Below are 23,742 nucleotides of genomic sequence, written 5' to 3' on the forward strand. Positions count from 1 at the left end.
AAAAAATAAATACAATGAAAAAGAACAAGGTCAGTATAAGAGAGTTTAGCATGTTGTAATGTTGGCTGTCTTCAACAGCCTAATATGGAGTGAGCACACTGTTGCTGCTGAATGAATAAAACATTTCTAATAATTATTTTATTCCTCTCTAAAAATAAGGCCCATCCCCTCAAATCTAACACACTGACAACCAGTATAAGCATTTATTTGTACATTTTTAAGAAAAGTTCTTTATAAACAACCTTATTTTATTTATTTATTTATTTTTAAACTGAGCTTAAGAACTCAGTGTAACACTGTATATATATAAATAAAATCAAAAATCAAAGTTGCAGTTTTTTAGTATCAGTAATTGTATTCTATTATTCAACCATTAGCACCTAAGATCACTTCTGAAACAATTATTTTTTTCACACAGTACACATGAAATTAGGTTTGGTTTGCAAATGCAGATGCTTATAAACATAATGTGCATTTAATATAGACATATATTGACTGATTTTGGTCGTGGTTATCCATTGCCTTACAAGTAAAAATACGGTTGATTGCTTTGTGTTCACAAAATAGAGAAAACATAACTGTACATTGTATTGAATATGTTATAATAACTAAAGCCTTGGACTTAGCTACTATAACATATTCTGACACACGGCACTGATACCCCATTTCTTGTGATGAAGATTTCTTGATTGTAGATACTTTGTTATTATTCCTTGAATGCCCAGATCAATTGCTCCAGTGACTGAAGAATGGACTTCAGACCACTCTATGAATGGCAGAAGTAGGTCTGGTCTTCATGCGAAGGAGGTCTGGGACTGGTCTGTTACTGTCTTGATAGAAATCCAACCCTGTTATCCACTCAACATCTGTAACTTTACTTTGGTGGAACCACAGAAGGTTTTCAACCCACTTGGACTCATCATCCTGGTTCTGCACAGAAACAAAAATTGGGGAAAAAAAGATGTGAATACCTTACAATTTTTTCCCCTCTAAAGCAAATAAAGGAATTTACCATTTGTACGGTCAATTGCAATACAAACTAAATAAAAATATATATAATTTAATCAATTGCAAAGTCTACCCACTTTTGATCTCCCACTAAGAATGCATGCACCCATCAACAGGCATAAACTAGTAGCAGACATATGTCGGCTTTGCACATTTCTAGAGAACCACTAGTTCGGTGGTGCTGAATACATACGTATATCTAGAGAAACTCTTCTCCAGTTGTGATTAAGCTTGAAAGGGACATTCTATAGCATTATAAGCTATAATCTATGTCATTATCTTGGGGTACGGAGCCCCCTATTTGTATGTATGTCTCTTAATCAGTGTGTGAATTCCATACATATGCTAAGAAGTGCAAATTCAATTGATAAAATAGATTTTTATTTATAAAAAGAATGTTGTTCACTTGCAGCCCAATTATATTGCTCTGTATACAGTATACCAGCAAATCAACCAAACCCCACTTGAACACACACCACCACAGAGACCCACTAATATGAAAACATCTTAAGAACTAAGAACTCATTCCCAGAATTAGGAATGTGCAATACATAGGAATGTGCAATACATTGTCATTCTCGACTTACATTGCAAACCTCGCTGTTGTCTTGTCTGTGGGGCATAATGAAGGAAACGGTCTGCAGTGCTTTTTTACAATCCAACACTGGCTGAGATCCATTGTCACAGCTGGTCAGCACCGCAAAATAATGCGTTGGAATTGGTATGTTTGTACCTTTAATAAATCTGTGAAGAAATGAAAAACGGAAGCATTTGACGGGGGTAAATCTAGTCTACAAAAGACAACAAGCCGCTGTGTAACAATTTGTTTTTTATTAGTTTTAATGGTATATATTTTCTTTACTAAAAAAATATAGAAGCATTTATCAACTAGACTCCCTCCCTCACTGATGATTCTAAACTTGATGTTCCAAAAATAAATGGGTTACCATATCACAGTCAAAGAAAATTGTGGATATCATACCAAAGGTTCAGTGCAGTAAACTGTGATAAAAGCACAGTGAAAATATATAGTGGACATTTTTCTGGTACCCGAATAAAGAGGAGAACTTAGGGTTGGACAGCGAGAAAATGTAATGAAATAAATTGGTTAATACAGTAAGTACCGGAGACCACCAGTCTCTTGATCCATAAATATCTTTAAATGTTATACAAACGTTTAGTCTGTGTTTTTATTTAATTCTATTAATGTAAAAAGAAAAGAGGACAACATATCTTACCGTCTAAATTGATCAGGAGTATCAAAGCGTCCATCATAATTAAAATCAAATGCTGGGCCAGACACTACATTCACACCATTGTACTGACTGGCATATTTCTTCAAGAGCACATTGTGGAAGTAGTTCCAGATTCCTATACACAAAAATAATTTATAACAGTTTCCCATGGTGCTTTTTGCACAGTACTTGCACGGTAATGGTTTTCTCATGGTTATCTAAAACATAGAGCTTTCATAGTCTACTATGAAAGGCGATATATAAAATAAATATTGATTGATTGATTGATTTACCCAGGTTTGCTATGTTTATTAATATGCTTCATACTTCGCTATTCTTTATAATATCTTACCTATGCTTTACCATGCTTTCACTATGATTTATTATACTTTGCTATGCTTTTACTATGGTAAACTTTTATAATAAACATTCTGTTTGTTTTTTGTGGATTCATTGAATAGAGTTAAGAAAATACTGTGCATGACAAAGTACAAAATGTACAAAATATATTCAATACCACTTTCATGGGTTTTAAAATAATATAAATCTGTCTTTGTCACTGAATTTCAAAGCTTAAAGTTTAACTTCCTTTAAATAAAAACATGCCCCTCTGTTCCTGTTGAGCACAGTATCTGCAGAAAGATGATTGGTTATACAGCTAAACTTTGAAAACATTGCCACCTAGTGGTAATTGTATTGATTTCGCGTCAAAGCTCTAACTTACTTTTAAAAGCAGGGTACATGGGAACAACATTGCTCATCAAGAGGGCATCATACTGCTCATCTTGTGTTTTATTCAGATCTAAAGGCAAATGGAAATGGTACTGGTTACAAAAAAGAAATGCTCAAAGATGGAAAGCTGGTGCTTTTGTATTCATTTAGTTAGTTAGTTAATTCATTGTAAGTTTTAGTTATTATTCAAATAGTCTTGTCTGTTTCCCTCTGATTTATAATAAATACATCTAAAAAAATATAGAAATATAGAAAAAAATATTAAACAATTAAAAAGTACTTTAATTAAATGTCATAATATGAAATCTATGATTTTATGCCATATATATACAAACAGATTACAGACTGACTTGGTGGATAAAGAAAAGCCTCTGCAATATTGGTATCATCAGCGATGAAATCACACCGTAGACTCTGGTTTGCTGGAACGCGGACATCAGCTCTCAAGCAGTTTGGTATGATGTCTGGCAGTGGGTCAAGATCTGTCTGCAGTGATAAACAGAACCGTAATAGTTAAAGATCCACTAATTTATAGCACAGTTGTGATAAACCCTCCAGAATGTTTAACACAGAATCTTTTCTATAATTTTTATTATTATTAGTTTATTTAGCTGACGCCTTTATCCAAGGCAACTTACAGAGACTAGATTGTGTGAACTATGCATCAGCTGCAGAGTCACTTACAACAACGTCCCACCTGAAAGACGGAGCACAAGGAGGTTTAGTGACTTGCTCAGGGTCACACAGCGAGTCAGTGAGTGAGCTGAGATTTGAATTGGTGACCTCCTGGTTACAAGCCCTTTTCTTTAACCTCTGGACCACATAGCTTCCTATTACAAGCTCTTATTTATAAATAAGCCAAGAGAGTCCTTGTTTTGTTAATAATAGCACAACATAATGAAAGAATGGTAAAGAAGGAGAAATGTTTTATTGTTATTAATATTATTATTATTTATTATTATTTATTATTATTTATTATTTATTTATTATTATTATTATTATTATTATTTAGTTGTAGTAGTAGTAGTAGTAGTAGTAGAAGTAATAGTATAGATATTCTTCTTTCTTCTTCTTCTTCTTATTATACTTTTTTTTTTAAAGCCTTGGAGCTTTAGCTTAAGCAAGTAAAATGGGATTCTTACAGGTTTTTCTACAGTGAAGGAAGTCCAGGTTGGCATAACAGTTTTTTTGTTGTAGGCGCTCACATAACCAAGCTGATACAGCAGACAGTAGTCCTCATTGGAGCGCAGAACTCTGGGTCTTCCGAATGGCATGTGTCTCTGTCCAGAGGCAGTCACTGAGCACATGGAAGAGAAGATAGAAGATATAAAAAGTTATAGAGGATGCACTCTCCCATAAGCCATGGCGATACAAAATATGTATGTAAAATATACCTATACTTTACCTTCAGCAGCTGTCAGGTTGAGTCTTTCATTATTTTCGATTGTGCCCTGGGAAAGACAGGAGAATCAATTAAGTTGGGTCCATAGTTCTTAAAGCAACTAAAATGAGTACTTCAAAAATATTGATTGATTTGATTTTGTAAGCAGTTTTGTAAGAAAGGCAAAAAAGAGGATTTCTGGAATCCAAGAAGTATTAGATAGTTAAGCAAACTAAAAAGACCCACCATATGGTTTCATTCACATTGGTAGGATTTCCATAGGGTTCACAAACAACTCCCAAATACCCTTGCACACGTGGTGAGATTTATAACACTTTCTGAATGCTTAATATTAATAAGGCATTAATGCAAATTATTTTAAAACGTTTTACTGGATGGTTCAACAGTTTACTTCAGGATCTCTGGACCACACCTGCTGTAATGATCCCTTTAAAGAGTAAAGCAGGGGTCCAAAAAATATAGCGTTATACATCTCCACGTGTTGCTTCAGCTGTGTAACGTACCTGGAATTTTTCTTTTCATTGTTAACATCCTGACAACTTTTCACACTTATAACTTTAAAACTGTTTCAAAGCTCTTTTCAAAATGGCCACTCTAGTGCACTTGGATTTGAGATGTGTCTTCTAAATCACTGCAGGAAGAGCGATAAAAAAAACATAAGTACTCTGGCTTTTCTGTTCCTAGTCCGTACTATATTAGTGCACTAGAGCAGCCATTTTGAAAAGAGCTTTGAAGCAGACTTTCATGTTATATGTGTAATACATTGTCAAGATGTTAACAATGAAAATACAAATTACAGGTGCATTATTTACACAATTGTAGCAACATGTGCAGATATGTAACACTATATTTTTTGGAACCCTGCTACTTACTTACTTTCAGACCTGTCCAGTGCAGCTGCCTTTAATAAATGTTATTATGCCCATTTTAGACTGGCTGGTAGAGTTAGGCTCAGTCAGAGAGAGCAACAGCTTAGGCAAGCATTAGTTATGAAACTGCTCCCCAGTTAGGCTGGTGTACTAGTTAGGTTTTAGTTATTGGACAGCAGGTATGTAGTATGAAACCAAATAATACTTAACTATGTGCAGTTTGGAAGAAGTCAAATAAATGTAAGTCGAGCCACAATCCTTTGTGGGAAGCCTGAGACAGTTGTCCCTAGATTTCGGTATGTCTCCCTTGGACACTTAAACATCATGCTTGTATTCGGTGTGTGGCACAGTAATGCATATCCAGTAAGCATCAGCAGCCACATCCACGTAGCTAACAACAGCAACACCACAACACAGTACTAGTATGTAACGCACAAGTTTTAATGTGTGTAGATATATCATCATTTCTATAACCCAAGATACCAATTGGTTGTGGATAGTAATATCATCCACTTTTAACTTATTGAGTATGTAAAAATGTAGCTGACTTTTGGATAATCTAAAATGCATACCATGGCAAGACAGGAACAGTTCAATTCGTCACCAGGTGTCAGAGTAATTAGAGGGCATGATCCAGGTTCAGTCATCTCTGTAGGGAATGAGGGATTGAACCAAGGCTTTCTCAATAGGTGATTCATACTGCCATGAGTACCATTGTTAGGAGCTGGGTGAACTTCCAACAGATCTGTAAAGGGAAGCATGTTTGTGTTCTTGTCACTTTTAACTGTCTATAAACTTCCTGAAGGATTTTGCAGTTACAGGTACTTATAACAACTTACCACACATGAGGTTATAAACCTCTACATTGGCAAATGGCCCCACTTCTGTTTTATAAAGAAACTTCGGTCCATATGCAATAAATATTGCCTGAAATGCAACAAATAAAACAAGAAAATAAACCATAGGTTGTTAAAAATTGATAACAATGCAATCTAAACCAGTATAACTACAGCATAGCATTGTGACAGAGATCGAATTATTCTTGGTGTTAGAGCTCCCTCCCGACCTGTGAGGGTGCTGTGTAAAGGGAACAGAGTACCCTGGACTAAATGGCACGACAGTTTATTCCCAGGGTTATAAACTCAATGACCCAATCCGCGGATTGGAGGAGTGGATGCGTTCGTTAACCAAGGGGTCATGAGGGAGGGTATAAATAGGGTACGTAGTGAAAGTGATCTGTTCCTTTCGAAATGGCTATAACAACCTAGAAGGAGAACCCGGTGATAAAAACGTGAGTGTTGTGTTTGTTCGTTTGTCTAGTAAACTGTTTGTTTGTTTATTTCTAGATTACTAACATGATCCAGAGCTGTAGCCGAAGGCCAGCATCAAACCCGGACACCAGCACTTCCCTTGTCACGAAGAAATGTATTTCGCACCACGAGCACTAAATTCACTCACTAAAAAAAACTGTGTATGTGTTTTCCGTGTTGGTGTTAAAAGAACAGGACTTTTTGGTTGCGGGTCACACACCACTGTATCACTTTACAACATTATTGTTTACAGGTGTTTGCCAACAGGCTCTGGACAATTAACATTCAATAAACACCCTTGCACATGGATATTGTTCTCTGTCTGTTTCTTCGGCACTGCTGTATTTCCTTCACCTGCGCACACCTACTCACTTTGCTACAAGTATTTATTAGAAAATAATTAATGGGGTCAACAATGCCCCATTATCTTTCACATGTTTATTACTATAATTTTACACGTTGACTTGATTAGTGCACATTTTATATATTGTTGTCAGATAATTTGTAGTTAATTTGTATCACTTTCTAGTAGCCTCTTCACTCAGTACCCTTGATACGTCTTATTGGGTTCCGACTAATTGAATTATTGATAGATTTATACACCTGAATATAAATAGCCCACATCTCTTACAAACGGGATGGTGATCCTGGGGGTTTCTGTCTCTCTTTTGTCTTGGGATTTTGTTTGTGCAGGAGTGGGAACATAGTTGGTGTTTGGAACGGAGAGCAACAGGGGGAAGTGAAACTCGTCTATAAATGGACTTTCTTGATCTTAAGCTGGGTGAATAGTGAAGGTAAGCGAACAAAGTGATTTTAGCCTGCCAGTAGCCGACTGTAATTTATGGTACTGAAATTAAAGTAAAATGTTGCGACACTGATGTTTCTCTGTCTGATATTCCCTCTAATGTGTGTGTGTGTGTGTGTGTTTGTTCTTACACTGGTCAGTGTGTTCTCGTTATGATAAACCCTCTAGCCTTACTAAATGTACGAAGCACTTTTTAATGTGAAGTATTGCAGTTTGCACTTTGTTGATTAAAATAACTATTTTGACTCATTTTAATCATAATGACTACCTGTCAATGGAAAATCTGTCCTGAACTGAACAGGTGTGGTCTTGTATAAGGATCTTGCACAATGTGTTGTTGCTGCTTTTAAAAGTGCTGTCCAGTAAATACATTTCCATTGATTTCGTATTTATTACCTGCATGTTTTTTCTTGGTGACACTGTGCCCTCTATTTTAGACTTGCTATCGAAATAAATTATTACATCATATTTTGTTCTGTGCCTTATTGCACTGAACTAGCATATTCAGGTTACATATTAACCCATTTTTGAACACCCCCTGTGTTTAAAAAGGGTTTGCAAGATTAGCTCTTTCCCTCCCCTTTCGCCATTTGTTTTGCTATTCCCCCTAGAAACAGATGGGTTTGAAAATTGTTAATGAAAGAAAAAAAGTTAACAAAATCGGCACGCCATCGTTCAGTATATAAAGTCTTCATTTTGTACTTGTACTTACTTGCATGCTAGAATAGTCATTGTCATATCCATGAGTCCCTCCGTTACAATATGTGTAGGATTCTTTATTTCTGAAAAAGTAACTAGTGTTATACAGCATTTGACCATGCATGACAAGTTTGAAGATACAGGGTTGCTTTATGAACCACGTTATTTCTTTGTTTTATGATGCTATTCAATCAAACTTCCAGACATAGAAGTATAGGTCTTACACATGCCTCTGCATTAGCATAAATACAAACAAATGAATGTTGCCATAGAGCTGGATAATACGACATAGTTTATTGAAACATTTTAGACAGCATACATTTAACACATTAAGTTGTTTTTCCTTTGATTTATGTTAATACAGGTTTAGAAATTAACCCTGGCATTTCCACTGCAGTGCTAGTCTAGTGCCACTGCATTGACAATCACATGGTAGTGAATAGTAAAGTAAACAAACAGTTTCCATCGCCATCAGAGGAAATATTCTATGTTGTTTGCGTGTCCGAAACTGTGAAAGAGAACAGAAGCCAGCTTACCTTGCAACTAGCCATTGAGCATCCACTAGCAAAGTAACGTCTTCGATCCGTCTGCTGTTGGCATAGTGGTACCTTTTCGGGGTGTGTTCTTTAAGGAATGCTTTAAATTGCTGCTCAGGCTTTTTGCACTATTTAATAAATTATTATTAATATTATTATTTATTTCTTAGCAGACGCCCTTATCCAGGGCGACTTACAATTGTTAGAAGATATCACATTATTTTTAGATACAATTACCCATTTATACAGTTGGGTTTTTACTGGAGCAATCTAGGTAAAGTACCTTGCTCAAGGGTACAGCAGCAGTGTCCCTCACCGGGGACTGAACCCACAACCCTCCGGTCAAGAGTCCAGAGCCCTAACCACTACTCTACACTGCTGCCCTAAATGAAAATGTCTTGTTATATTTGATCAGTTTATTAAGTTCCATGTTCTTATGAGCAATTTTTGTGATAATTTAGACTTTTCCTTTCTTATGATTTAAAATAGATATATATATATATATATATATATATATATATATATATATATATATATATATATATATACACAGTACTGTGCAAAAGTTTTAGGCAGGTGTGAAAAAATGCTGTAAAGTAAGAATGCTTTCAAAAATAGACATGTTAATAGATTATATTTATCAATTAACTAAATGCAAAGTGAGTGAACAGAAGAAAAATCTAAATCAAATCCATATTTGGTGTGACCACCCTTTGCCTTCAAAACAGCATCAATTCTTCTAGGTACACTTGCACAATGTCAGGGATTTTGTAGGCATATAGTCAGGTGTATGATTAAACAATTATACCAAACAGGTGCTAATGATCATCAATTAAATATGTAGGTTGAAACACAATCATTAACTGAAACAGAAACAGCTGTGTAGGAGGAATAAAACTGGGTGAGGAACAGCCAAACTCAGCTAACAAGGTGAGGTTGCTGAAGACAGTTTACTGTCAAAAGTCATACACCATGGAAAGACTGAGCTCAGCAACAAGACACAAGGTAGTTATACTGCATCAGGCAGAGATTTCAAGGCCAGCAGGGGTTTCCAGATGTGCTGTCCAAGCTCTTTTGAAGAAGCACAAAGAAACGGACAACGTTGAGGATCGTAGACGCAGTGGTCGGCCAAGGAAACTTACTGCAGCAGATGAAAGACACATCATGCTTACTTCCCTTCGCAATCGGAAGATGTCCAGCAGTGCCATCATCTCAGAATTGGCAGAAAACAGTGGGACCCTGGTACACCCATCTACTGTCCGGAGAAGTCTGGTCAGAAGTGGCCTTCATGGAAGACTTGCGATCAAAAAGTCATACCTCCGACGTGGAAACAAGGCCAAGCGACTCAACTATGCACGAAAACACAGGAACTGGGGTGCAGAAAAATGGCAGCAGGTGCTCTGGACTGATGAGTCAAAATTTGAAATATTTTTCTGTAGCAGAAGGCAGTTTGTTCGCCGAAGGGCTGGAGAGCGGTACACGAATGAGTGTCTGCAGGCAACAGTGAAGCATGGTGGAGGTTCCTTGCAAGTTTGGGGCTGCATTTCTGCAAATGGAGTTGGGGATTTGGTCAGAATTAATGGTCTCCTCAATGCTGAGAAGTACAGGCAGATACTTATCCATCATGCAATACCATCAGGGAGGCATCTGATTGGCCCCAAATTTATTCTGCAGCATGACAACGACCCCAAACAACATAAGAACTATCTTCAGCGTAAAGAAGAACAAGGAGTCCTGGAAGTGATGGCATGGCCCCCACAGAGCCCTGATCTCAACATCATCGAGTCTATCTGGGATTACATGAAGAGAGAGAAGCAACTGAGGCTGCCTAAATCCACAGAAGAACTGTGGTTAGTTCTCCAAGATGTTTGGGCCAACCTACCTGCCGAGTTCCTTCAAAAACTGTGTGCAAGTGTACCTAGAAGAATTGATGCTGTTTTGAAGGCAAAGGGTGGTCACACCAAATATTGATTTGATGTAGATTTTTCTTCTGTTCACTCACTTTGCATTTTGTTAATTGATAAATATAAACTATTAACATGTCTATTTTTGAAAGCATTCTTACTTTACAGCATTTTTTCACACCTGCCTAAAACTTTTGCACAGTACTGTGTATATATATATATATATATATATATATATATATATATATTTTAGCTCAAAGAGCCAGCTTATAAGTATTGCAAATTGAAAAGTTGTTATTTATGTTAATGTTCGAAAACACCATTATAAAGATTGTGAATCTGATTAATACTTTGAAGATCTGGAGCCCTTTACTGATTATTCTCACAAACCAGCAGGAAATGCTGTTAACTTACTGTCAAGTTTGCCACGAGTGCTGCTGAATCAACTGAAAATGCAAACATTGTTATTCTGCATATCAAACGGCATTAAAGGCTATTTTATAAGCATTAAACTGTGTACATTCTAAAGTGTCTAAAATAAATAAATAAATAAATAAATAAAAAAATAAATAAATAAATAATAATTTCACAAAACAAATTCTAAATCAGTTAGAGGAGACTAAATATATGATAGTACAAATTGAAAGATTGTGAAATTATTTGGAAACCTAGGGAGACAAGTCACATTACAGGTAAGTAAAATTAATTTGTTCAGCCTATAGAGCCATAAACTATGGGATTGGAAGTTCTTACCAATTGGCATTTTTATTCATAAAGAAAAATGCACCCAATAAAGCAATCAAATAAGAAATCTCAGACATCTCAGTCTATTTGCTCTTTGAGTGTAGAGTCAATGTGACATTGCTTACATCCACTAGGGGCAGAGTGTTGCAGGGGGACTGGATAATGGTTTTGCTGTGGTGTTCCTGATGTTCTTAGAGCTTAGACAAGATAGTGAGTTTTATTGAGGCCACAGTGGTCCTTTAAATTCACCAGGAAGCAATGACTGAACAAAATATGTTAGTCAATAAAAACAACAAGAATGCATTAGTTAAGATTATTATTATTATTATTATTATTATTATTATTATTATTAATAACAACAACAGCTTACATGTTTGTTGATCTTCAGGCTTTGCAGCTCTGATTCGTCCAAAAGCACCCTGATAAATGAAAAGGTCTTTCACATTGCTGATATAATCATTAAGAAACTCCATTCTCTGGCAACTAGTTGCCTCCATACCTGTAACAAATAAAATAAGTGCATTAGCAACATACATCCCCCGTATGTAAATGCAAAAACGTAAGTGTGGCAGACAGGTTCACCTATACAGCCACAGATTCTCTCAATTCATCCTGGTGTTTTATCACAAATGATCAGATTTGTGTTAAAATTCAATTAAAGATGCCTCACTTACCATGGTCAGCAACTAGTAAAATGTTAACACATTTATGAAGGTTCAGTTGTTTCAGTCCATTCATTAACTGTCCCATTATCACATCTACTCCCTGGAGAGCTTCAATTACCTGCAAAGGCAGGGTGTCAAAATTGTAAACAATGTACATCTGAAGAATAACAGATCGCCTCGGTAATGATCTTGGATGCTGAGCATAAACAAATCTGAAATCGGTGGGAGGCCGCATTGGTGAAGCCAACATATGAAGAAGTGCTGCAGCTGAGCTCACTAATCTCAGTAAGTTTACATCCTGTGCAATACCTTTCAATGATGTACAGCCTGTTTAGATTTGCTATTGGTCAAATGCCCACTTCCATGAGATGGGACACACTGGCTTCAGCAAAGGGCTCTAGATCATTGTTTTGTCTTTTTATCTATGTTATTACCACAAGTAGGAATGATCCCATCTGTCTCAAAATGAACCCCAAGCTGATCATATTTCTACATGGGATCCTGTTCAGCTTGGGAACCTAATTTATACATTCCCAATGGTGCGGATTGGTAAACTGACAGAGTATATCAAAACACTAAGGGTCACATTTTCAAAGAGTTTACTCCATTCTTTAATTAACTCCTATTGTTTTGTATCTCATTTTGTAACATTATCATTTCTCCTTTCAGAAAATAGGAGTTAATTCAAGAATGAGGAAAATAAGGCCCCAGAGTTGGTTTCACAGCCCCCTATTGACACTAATCTTGGACTATCTCAAGGCAAGTAGGCAAGTACAGAATTGCACATATTTCTTTTAGTATTGCTACATAAACTGACAGGTTTACATTAGTAACCAATAGACACATTGTAAAGTAGAACACATACAGACTTACCCCACCACTGACCGGCCCAGAATTGTGACCTGACTTATCTGGTTCTTCCAGGTAGAGGGTATAGAAATGTGGCCTAAAGTATAAGATGACATTGCATACTTTTGTTTACTGAAAAGAAATAAAGGTTGTGGAAATGCATGAACAAAGAGTAATCTCTGGGGTCTATTGTTTAGTGCCAGGGTTTTTCTTCAACGGGGGGGAGGGGGTGAGGGTGCATGCACCCCTAGTGGTACTTCTAACGAAGAGTTATCGGGGTACTCTGGACAACTCAGAAATGCAAAAATAAAAGTAAACAAATTAATGGACTAAAGTTTCAAAGGTACCATCTGTCTGTACACATTCGTGCTTTCGATTGAGCATATTTTCACTCTGATAGGCGCGGCTGCATTTTGGTAACAGCATAGCGACTGGTTGAATTGTGTTCGGTGTTTGATAGTATTTCCAAATTATTCTGTGTATCATTTCTAGCCAAAAATTGATTCATTTAAAAAAAAAAACAAAGGAAGAAAGTGCAAAGCGACAGAAAGTTATACCGAGTCCCTTTGGATAATTTTATGTTGGCTATAATAAATTATCTTTGTTATTTATAGTTTTATCTTGAGGTAAACCATTTTAAATGGCACACATAATTCTGCCAGGATGGGAAGTAAATGGTAACATGATAAAAATCTCCAGTGCAGACTATTTTGCATTATTTATAATAACTTTGCAGAATAGAATATGTGTGTTTCCGAACAGATTCCCAAATACTGTTATTTGAGTCTGTGCATCCAAAGACTAGTAATTACAAGTTTTAAGAATTACTGTTTGGTATCCTGTTCTAAATCAGCAGTGTGTCAGTCCCAAACTGTTGTGACATAAATTATATTAAATAAAACATGCCTTTTATTGCAACTCTGGTACCATTCCGAAGTGCAAACATTGTAAAGGGGTGCTTGAGCTGCAACTTTCAGACAGAAGGGGTACAAATTTTTTTTGTTTGTTTTTTTGTAAAAGGTTGAAAACCACTGGTTTAATGTATTGTTAATAAAATATTATTTCTACACCTTTTGAATGTAATATACATTATAGCAAATCATACTTAAACAATGAATGTAATTTAAGTTGTTATTTTTTAAAATGTAACTGTCTAGTTATTTCTTACAAGTTCTGTAATTTGTGTTTTTTTGAAGATGTTAATGTCTTTTCTTTTCTATTTTTTTTAAATACTGTTGTAGAACTAGCTGTATTAGCATTGTATTAACACTGAATTGGCATTAGCACAATTACCACCTCCATTAATCTCTGTGATGAATATATCAGTAACCCCTTGGATTGTTCTTCCTGGTACAATTTTTGTTCCTGTATCACTCTTAATTAATAATGACTTATCTTTTGTACTCACCTGGCAATTGTAGTAGAGACTAGAGTAGTGTAATGGTTTATAAGGGTTTAATAAAAAGAGACATTATTACCTTTCTTTTTCAGGCAAACTCAACCATTTCAAAACGGTGTAAACTCTTTCTTCGAAGGGCACTTTGCTGCAATGAAAAATAGATATACATTAAACAGTATGTATATTTTCACCCACCCGGCAATCTTATTTGCTAATTATTTGGTTCACTTACCCATTATAATCTTCATATATAGTAGGAAAACTTCCATTGACTTTAACATCTGATCCAGGCCAGAAAAAGGTCCCTGCCTTCAGTTCTTGATACATTGCAGTGAGCCAGATCTTCAAATATAAACACATTGATTTTAGTAATGTGAAAGACACAATTACCAATGCTTGGACGATGGTTGGACCAAATAATGTTAGGATATTAGGACTACCACCACGGGTCATGATGTCTGTAGGTTGGTGAAGCTTTCCATGGTGGGGGGTGTTATTGGATCTTCACATGGATGACAGCCAAATACTTGTGTGGCTGTTAGGCAGTAATAACCAAAGCTTTAAAAAACATTTTAACCTCTCATTAAAATAATAACGTTATTGAAAGTCCATTATCATTATTCTGTAGATTTGTTTAGACTTTATTATTATTTGGCTGTGGTGAATTCCACTTAACCTGCTTAACCATACAGTAAATTCAATTCTGGCGTTTATTAGAACCCCGCCTGAAACATTAAACTCACTTTGCTGAACATTTAAGTGCTTGCAGCACAGGGTGTGCCAAGATAAATGGATTTCACCCAACTGTGAAAAAAAAATCTGAAAAATGAAATAGAAAACATCTGCAAAACATTGATAATGAATTTGAAAATAAAGGATGCTAATTAGTTATTATAGCCTTAGTAATTAGCACTTTTAAAAGACTGCAGCGTCCTTACCGGGCAATCGGCTGAATGATTTGTCTTGTAAATTCATCACGTTTCTAAAACTAATAAATTATAGTTTCTCAAGGCTGTATTATGACATGAATGGCAGAATATTGCGTGACGTGTAGCTTTGCAATGTGTGTTGTCCATGCTTTTACTTTAGCCTGCTTTTGTAACAAATAGAAATGTAGCTTAGGTAGAACTACTAATGGATTAAGCTACCATTACAGAACACAATATATTATAAAATGTGGTATGGTAATAGGTCGAGTCCTGTTTTTATTTTAAATTTATGTGATTAGTAGTTTTAATGTATTTATTTTATGTCAACTCTCTTGTCAAGGGACCAGCAAAAATATTCATATTATGAGGCCCTTTATATCGCAGAACCAGTTATTAGGCAGCATGGCTGTGACACCTTTCCACCAGCACCTTCATTATCATCCTTTTCACCAGCACCTTCATTATCACCCTTTTCACCAGCACCTTCATTATCGTCCTTTTCACCAGCACCTTCATTATCATCCTTTTCACCAGCACCTTCATTATCGTCCTTTTCACCAGCACCTTCATTATCGTCCTTTCCACCAGCACCTTCATTATCGTCCTTTCCACCAGCACCTTCATTATCGTCCTTTCCACCAGCACCTTCATTATCGTTCTTTCCACCAGCAACTTCATTATCCTTTTCAGGCAGAACACAAACAGCCTGGTCTTGTAACCATGGCTCCAGGCTAGAATGTTATAAGTTGTGACCTACTCTCGAAAGTGGAACCCTACTCTATTTTTATTCTTTAAAAAGAGCCACTGCAGCATTCAGCTTGCAACATGTTTCATTTCCAATCACCTAGGTGTAGGCGCCACTTTTATACTGTAATATGTTTTTTTCAAATTGGTACTTACAGGCTGACCAAGGTACCATCTTGGATTTGACTTTTCACTATTACCCAGGCTGAAAGAGGCTTTAAAAACAGGATCATACATGTTGTTGTCAACCACTCCATGGGATTCTGGATACATGCCCTTGAGTGAATGAAGAAATAATGAATAAGTACATTCCTACATATACATAGATACATACAGTACATACACAGTATTATTCCCTAAGATATATCCTGGTATGTAATAAACTGCATAAGATGCAATAAGATGCAATTTACTTTTAGCTGGGTTTAAAAATGTATGTCTGCCTTAAAGAGAGCACAGTGCACTGATTCGTATTAAACGAATCATAATAAAAAAAATACCAACCCATATTTGCAGTTTATTGCATGAATGTGCATTTTTTAACTGTATTTTTTCCCAATAATCAATTGAATTGGAAGAAGTTTTTCATTGTAAAACACTAAACCAATAGCAGCTTTTGAGAAATGTTTTTAATTTGTAAAAGAGTGAAAAATCTTATTTCTTGGAGGATTTATATTCAAAGCTTGTAGCTTTTTTTTCTTTAAAATTAAAACCTTGCATTTGCTAATAAATTCACACATGGTTTTCCCTTTTCATAAGCCGTATAACAAGAAAGATGAAGACATATTCCATCTGCATACCCAGATTAAGTATGACAAGTTATCAATTGTAATAGCATCTTCCACTGATATCCAAACTTTGGTATATTGAATGATGTCCTGGAACTGGTTGGTTTCTACTGTTTACTTCACCTGGTTGCAAAAATTCATGAAATATGCAGCCTTATCCTGAAATTCACCATTTCGTTTTCAAAGTATGTTCTTATAAATAGAATACCTGCACGAGTTGAAGGAAGTTCCGTTAAACAACCTAGGCCTGTGGATATTGGATCACATTTGACCCTGGATTGTGCCATTGCTCTTATAAAATGGCACCTCCACCCTACCACACCCCTCCCAAAGTGAACTGTAAAAGGAATTAGGCAATGAGATTGCTCCCTCTATTCTTGCCATTTTATAAATGACTTCACTGATTTGAACGGAGTTGAAAAGCAGACTAGACCAAAACAGCTTTCCTTGCATTACAGCATGCATGGTTAAGGTTAAGTAGAATGATATTGTTTCTTTATGCAGTACTTACAGTAACAATGGTGTAATGGTTTGGGAAAGTCATGGTAGGAAATGATGCCTGCATATAGGGAGAATGTGTTCCACATGTTTCTGGATAAAACATAATATAAAATAAAAAGATGTGTGTTTCTTCAGAGAACTAAACATACATTAATGCTACTAGGAATGTTTAAATCTACCAGCACCCTTCATTTCAAAACACAGATTAAATCTTAATACAGGCTGCAAATTGTACAAAATGTATTTGGCCAGGTAATTTCCAATCCTAGTATTTTATTTTAAAATACTGCAAGTGAGAGTCACTTAAACTTACATAAAACATAGCTTCTCTTTTTAAGTATACAGTGTACATTATGTTTATTATATGATACAGACAAATGTAAAGACCACCTAATATTCGGCTTTCTAATTGTAGCACCACTTAATGATTTTAACATTGTACTTACTTAGTTTTTCTATCACTGGAATGATTTTGCTCCATGTCCGTAGATATTCTGCTTGAAATCCATCAAGTGAAATAAGAATCACTGGTTGCTTTGAAAAGCTGAATGGCACATAAGACACATAAATAATATATTATTAAGAATCACTGGGGGATATTTTCAAAGGGTAACTCCAGTCTCCAAATTAAATGTAATAAGTTACAGACTGAGGACTGGAAATATGCCTCCCTATAAGGTTTGAGTAATGTAACAATTACCAAAAGAATGAGAAAAAAAATGTATAGTGGAGTCAAAAAAGAAATGAGAAATCTCCAAATATTTCCCCCACTAAAAATAACAATCAATGCAGTTTTCACATTAAATACACACTTCAAATAAATGAAGTTGATTGGGTTTTTTCTAGGTATATCAGTTTAAGAGTAATAAATAAAATAAAAAAGTAATAAATAAAATGGTTTGTGTCCCTCTAATTTTTCTTGTGAAAATCTTTTTTTTTTTTTTTTCTCATGAAGGACAGGCATTGCATCTGTCTACTGAACACATACCAACGGATTTTGCTTGAACACGTCATTATATTCTTTAACTTTCATTGCTAAACAAACCACCAGAGGGAGCCCCAAATGTAAGAGACGGCAATATTAAAGGTCTCATCTTTTGAATGATTGAGCTCACTCTGGTGGTTGATGTTACAATTACAGTTTGCCATTTGAAATATACTCATATAGACAAAGGGTTGGATAATTTTTTTTTTTTTTCCATTAATAATGATTTTGTTTGTAGTTTATCTAGTTTAGGTATACAGGTTTTTATATATGCAATCCCATGAAAGGGTACTGTGTTATTTTTACTTGAACCTTTTTTATTATTTATCAAATTTGTATACATCACAAACTTATTATAATCCTACATTTTACATTGTGATTGTGATTACAAATGACACAGCTGCAATTAATTTGACTTCCCTCTCATCTTACCTTACTGGACACTGAGGAGCAGTTATCTCCTCACATGGATCTTCCACCCACTGGGACTCTCCTAAACAACGGAACAACAAAGCTTGAAGTGCACAGCACAATTATACGACAGAGAATTAGTTCTAACACACACACACAAAGAATGTGCATTAACAGTTTTAATGACAGAAACTGGATGTGGAAATTGATGAGATTATCTCATATCACACAGTGCCACTGGTGACCCAGTGTTTGTGCAGTGTCTTTACTTGTGCATTAATGCACAGTGTTGGAGTTGTGGCACAGGTCTGAAAAAACATATCAAACATGGTATGCTGAGCAAATGACATTGCACAAGTAAATAACTAGATATTTTATATATCTGTCGTTTTGAATTTGTGTTTACCGAACTAGAAAACCACTTTAGGGCATTTGTAGCCACTGGTGGATGTGGGTTGTGAGACCATGAGGTTTAATCTAGCATGAAGATACAGTAACAACACCACAAGGTGTATGGAAGTGCTGTTGGAACAGTTACAAATGGAAATTGATCCTCTTGCTCCTGTCCAACTAAATAACAAACATTTAAATCACTTTATGTTAGAATTAGTATATTAAGCCACAAGCAATACACACAATTAGGCTCATCAACAAATGCTTCACTGGTACTTTACCTTGACAAACATTTTTATAGTTTGTGCAGCAGCTGCCAAGGCTGAGGCAGTCTTCTGAGCAATGGCATTTACTCTCTTGAATTGGTTTTTCACCACACCGGGCTCTGGTGCATTCCCATTGTTGAGCTGAGGAGGCAGATATTTTAAAACAACTCTGTAAAGAAGGTATCATTACTTTCAGGCCATTAAACTAAAGAGCTTTTCATTTGGAAAACACTTCTATGCAATTGGAGTCTTATTTTATATTTTTCCTGTAACATACACCTAGAAACTTTGTTTGATATCATATGGGTCTAAACTTTGTGACAGAAATCTGGTAGCACTAAAATAAAGCATTGAGCATTTTGGACTTTACATGACAGGGCCACAAAACATGGTACAGTAATATAAAGGAAAAACCTTTAATTCCAACCTAGGGAATGTACGGTGCTGAATATTGGTACTCTCACAGAATCATGTCATGGGGAACACAAAAACAATTAAAGCTCGTATCACATGGTTAATGTGATACAACAGTGAACGAATGATCTGAGGCCTAAACATGAGGCTGCTCAGTTATATATAAACTTTGGATGACGTAGTACCTGGTTGTAGGCAAATAGCTTCAAAGTCCTGGCAGCAATTGTTGTTTTCCACACACGGCTTGTCACACCTACATGCTTTAGATCCCTCTTCATAGGGCTCATAGCAACGGTTCTTGCAGGTAGTGGGGACTTCAACTATTATAACACAAATACAGAATGCTTAGCTATTTCTACCATGCTATCTAAAGGAGGAGGAAGCCAAAATGAGTTTTCATAATGTCTATTTTTTTCAATACATATATATATATATATATATATATATATATATATATATATATACATATATATAGATATATTAGTATTTTTATTTTATTTATGTTATAGAGTACAGTTTCAATGTATGCGTTCCATTTAATTTGTTAAACTCCACTCAAAAACAAATGTATATCTGTACCCTGTCATATTTTATTTTTCAGTTCGGACACAATTATTTAATTTGTTGTCCTAGGGTAGTCTTTTTATAAAGTTACTAAAGGGGTGATTTAATAAACCTTTCCCCTGGATTGTTAAGAGGTAAATTTGGGATAACTCTTTAAAAGTCTGCCATAGTAAAAGCAAAGCAGTGTAATAAAGCATAATGGAAGAATAAGAAAGCATGGTAAACAATAGTAAATGCATCGTAAGACTGGGAAAAGCATGGAAAAACTGAAATGAGTGTGCAAACATACTGTGGTAAACTTTTATAAGGGAACAAAGGCAAGGTGGTTGATACAATTCAGTAAGAGATCCCAGTTCCTTAAATTGCTATAAATATATAGCACTGGCTTATCTTTACAGGGTGTAAATCAATCAAATCAAAACTTTTGCTAAGAGGAGATGTGTTCAGCTAATGTTCAACAATTCAAGAATACAGTAATATGAATTACTGGGAATGAAAACTTCAGACTTATTCAATACAAGGCAAGGTCACCCAGTAGAGTATATTTTACATGTAAATCTGTTCCTGGACAGGACCCGAAATGAGACTCTCATGCATTTGGTAAACTGAAATGATTTTAAATATGGGGTCCACTTCTAAAAGCCCTTAAAAAAACAAAATATTTCCTCTTTAATCATGTGTCAAAATATTTAAAAAATATGAACTCAGTGATTTTTGTTTATTATTATGTACTTTTTTTTAATCAATCATACATTATTTTTTAATTAAAAAAATTAAACAGAAATACTGTAATGTGTTTTTTTTTTTTTACATTGAGAATACCCTTTGCTTGGTTTTTAAGCTAATATGGAATATCTCAACATAAAAACCTTAGTAAGAGTATGTTAAAATGTTTCATCTTGCCATATCAGTGGCAAACCTACCTTGGTTATTGCATTTTTCCAGCTGAAGCCCTAGACCAAGTCCAAGTCCTAATATAACAGTTACAATTGAGACTGCAAGAACACAAATCTATATAGAAAAAAGCAGCAAGTTAAAATTTCTATATTATGAATTGTGGGATATATACATTATGAAAGATAGCTCTAAATCAAAAAAGAGACTTTCTGGAGTTCAATGGGTTTTATTTGGCTCAAGAGTGCTCCTTTGGGCGGCCCTGCCTTTGGGGCTCATGCTGTTTGTGCAGAATCCAATAACTTCCATTGATAAAAAAAAAAAACACACCAGGTGACGTTTATATGGTTCTTTTACCAGGACTGTAATTGGTAGACTATGTTAAGCAGTGTACTGTAATAAAATATAAACAATTAATAATCAACCATGCTACAAAGGTCAATAGTTTAACACAAACCATTCACATTAACTTTGCAATAACATACTATCACACCGAGAGATCAGAGTCACATTTTTATAATATTTTATTCATTTCCTTCACTGGGGAGATGCACGTCTCTTATGTAGCATATTATTATTATTATTATTATTATGGCACATTTCAGAATAAACTCTTCAAACAAAGTATAGTTTGAAAAATATTCAGACCAAAATAATCCACTAATCCCAAGTGTGATATAAGGGTTTTTTGGAATTTAAGTACAGTTTGGTATTTGTTTACTTTTGTTAAAGAAGTCAACAACCCAAAACAGTTTTATGAATAGTACATGTATCTTTGAATAACTGAATGAGGCCCACTCAAGTGTATTATATTATTTAATTACACTGTATTATTCTATAGTTTAACTATTACATTTATTTATTATTACCAAACTGTACCATAAAATGTATTCCTTATTAACATACAATACCACATTACTTTAATTTACAGTGTCCTTCTTGTGCAAGCATGCCAGGGTGCTTTACAAAAATATAACAAACTACAAAGGGCTTCAAACTGCTTGAATTGAAAAAATATTGATTCACTCAGCATTCTGAAAGTGAGTTCCAAAGTGATGATGCTCAGGAACTGCATGTTCTTGTACTGTAGGTTTTAAACAAGTTCTTGAATTATCAAGAGACCATTAGTGGTGACTCTCAAAGTACAGACCGGTTTGTTAGGAATATAAGTAACTGGTGTATATAGCCTATAATGAAGGGTCACTGGAAGTGACCTTAAAACTGGGTCAATGTTATAGGTAGACTTGGTATGTGCAAGTATTCTAGCTGCAGCATTTTAAACTAGCTGCAACCTATTCAATGAAGCATCTGGGAACCCAGCAAGCAAGAAATTACAATGATCAACCCTTGTTTGATTAAATATGTTACCAGTCCATTTAACACCTCATACAGCACTATACACTTAAAATAAACTAACATAAAAAAACCCTACTTACAATAATAATGCTCCTTTTACTCTGTGCTTGAAACAGTCCCTTTCCAGCACCCATGGCTATGACTTCTTCCTGTGGAATCAAGTACCCTTGATACAAAATGGTAAGACACTCACAAAGCAATACAAAAAAATAGGCAAATATATGGTAATTTTTCTGCTGTAACATGAAAAAAAATATGATTCGACCAATCGACAACTAGAACAGTGACCTATGGAACACAAGGTACAGGGTTGTAGTCTTATCATCCAAGGCCAGGAAAAGGTGCAAAGTAGGCCAGATAAGCCTCTTCGGGTGTTTACTAGGGAACAGTGGTATAGTTAAATAATAAGAAATTAAAAGGTGTCACATGAATGTATGACAGCAAAATTACAATTGTTTGAATGATGTACTTAAATAAATCAGCTGCCTTTTAATATTATTGAAACGTGTTTAGAATGTATCTAAAAATAGAACCAACCCTGTAATACTTATAGGCATATTGCATACAGTATGATACTAGAATATTTTGCCACCCTCATTAGTATATTGTATTTACAATCCAACTTCAAAAGCCAATGTTTCCATATGTAATACAAGATGTGTTGCCTATCTTTTTGTGTTTGGTATAGGGGTCTTGTTTCAAGAGTTAAACTACAATTTTAAACATTTTCAAATGTAAGCATAACCAAAACCCATAATTCAGAATGCCATGTAAAAGATTATAAGAACTAATTCTGGAGATTCAGGAATAGAGAGAGAGAGAGAGAGAGAGAGAGAGAGAGAGAGAGAGAGAGAGAGAGAGAGAGAGAGAGAGAGAGAGAGCACTATACTTAAAACCATTCCACCGTACAATGTTATACTTGTTTGTAAAACTAAATGCTATTTCCAGAACTTTCCGGAATTTCCAGCCGAGTAAAGTAAGCCATTATCAAAGCCTACAAGTAACACTTGTTGTTTGTCATTTTTACATTTAATCTGTCAACAGCATGGTTTTCATTGAAATGTCATATCTATTTTATTGCTTTAGTGTGAACAAATACCAGTAACCTATAAAACATTAAAGCATAATTAAATGTTAACCTATATGTGGGGTTCAGGGGGCGGAGCTAGGCACCAACAACCTATCATCTGCTGTCATCAATTAAACCTACCTTATTTAAACATTAGTTACCTCTACCTCGCTGTCTTGTGTTTTTTCGTTTCCTCCTCCTCCTCTAGCATCTCAACCGCCTTTGCATCGGTCTCCTCTGGGGGGTTAGTGATTCCACTTTCTCCAACCCT

The 23,742-nt window shown here is 35.3% G+C and overlaps 1 protein-coding gene across 1 annotated transcript; it reads right to left on the reverse strand.

Annotated features, from left to right (window-relative positions):
- Nucleotides 1-52: 52 nt before the first annotated feature.
- On the reverse strand, nucleotides 53-22,536 carry LOC117394479 (venom phosphodiesterase). The gene is made up of 25 exons (XM_033992825.2): nucleotides 22,483-22,536; nucleotides 21,076-21,163; nucleotides 19,774-19,908; nucleotides 19,190-19,315; nucleotides 18,537-18,597; nucleotides 17,566-17,663; nucleotides 17,130-17,209; nucleotides 15,987-16,106; nucleotides 14,390-14,499; nucleotides 14,237-14,302; nucleotides 12,783-12,855; nucleotides 11,919-12,027; nucleotides 11,615-11,743; nucleotides 10,915-10,946; nucleotides 8,597-8,724; nucleotides 8,074-8,143; nucleotides 6,086-6,173; nucleotides 5,819-5,991; nucleotides 4,381-4,426; nucleotides 4,118-4,272; nucleotides 3,326-3,461; nucleotides 2,968-3,045; nucleotides 2,247-2,379; nucleotides 1,596-1,752; nucleotides 53-930 (listed from the first exon to the last, which is right to left on the reverse strand). The coding sequence occupies exons 1-25, from the start codon at nucleotides 22,534-22,536 to the stop codon at nucleotides 757-759; spliced, it is 2,619 nt and encodes an 872-aa protein (XP_033848716.1). The 3' UTR covers nucleotides 53-756.
- Nucleotides 22,537-23,742: the final 1,206 nt, after the last annotated feature.

The sequence above is a fragment of the Acipenser ruthenus genome, chromosome 3 (assembly GCF_902713425.1).
Source record: "Acipenser ruthenus chromosome 3, fAciRut3.2 maternal haplotype, whole genome shotgun sequence".
In the NCBI taxonomy this organism is placed as follows: domain Eukaryota; kingdom Metazoa; phylum Chordata; class Actinopteri; order Acipenseriformes; family Acipenseridae; genus Acipenser; species Acipenser ruthenus.

Coding starts and splice junctions, on each gene's coding strand:
- LOC117394479 (XM_033992825.2), bottom strand. CDS start 22,536: ATGGGTGCTGGAAAGGGACTGTTTCAAGCACAGAGTAAAAGGAGCATT. Junction 16,107..17,129: donor ACCATTACACCATTGTTACT/GTAAGTACTGCA, acceptor CATTCACTCAAG/GGCATGTATCCAGAATCCCA. Junction 4,273..4,380: donor CAACCTGACAGCTGCTGAAG/GTAAAGTATAGG, acceptor CCATGTGCTCAG/TGACTGCCTCTGGACAGAGA.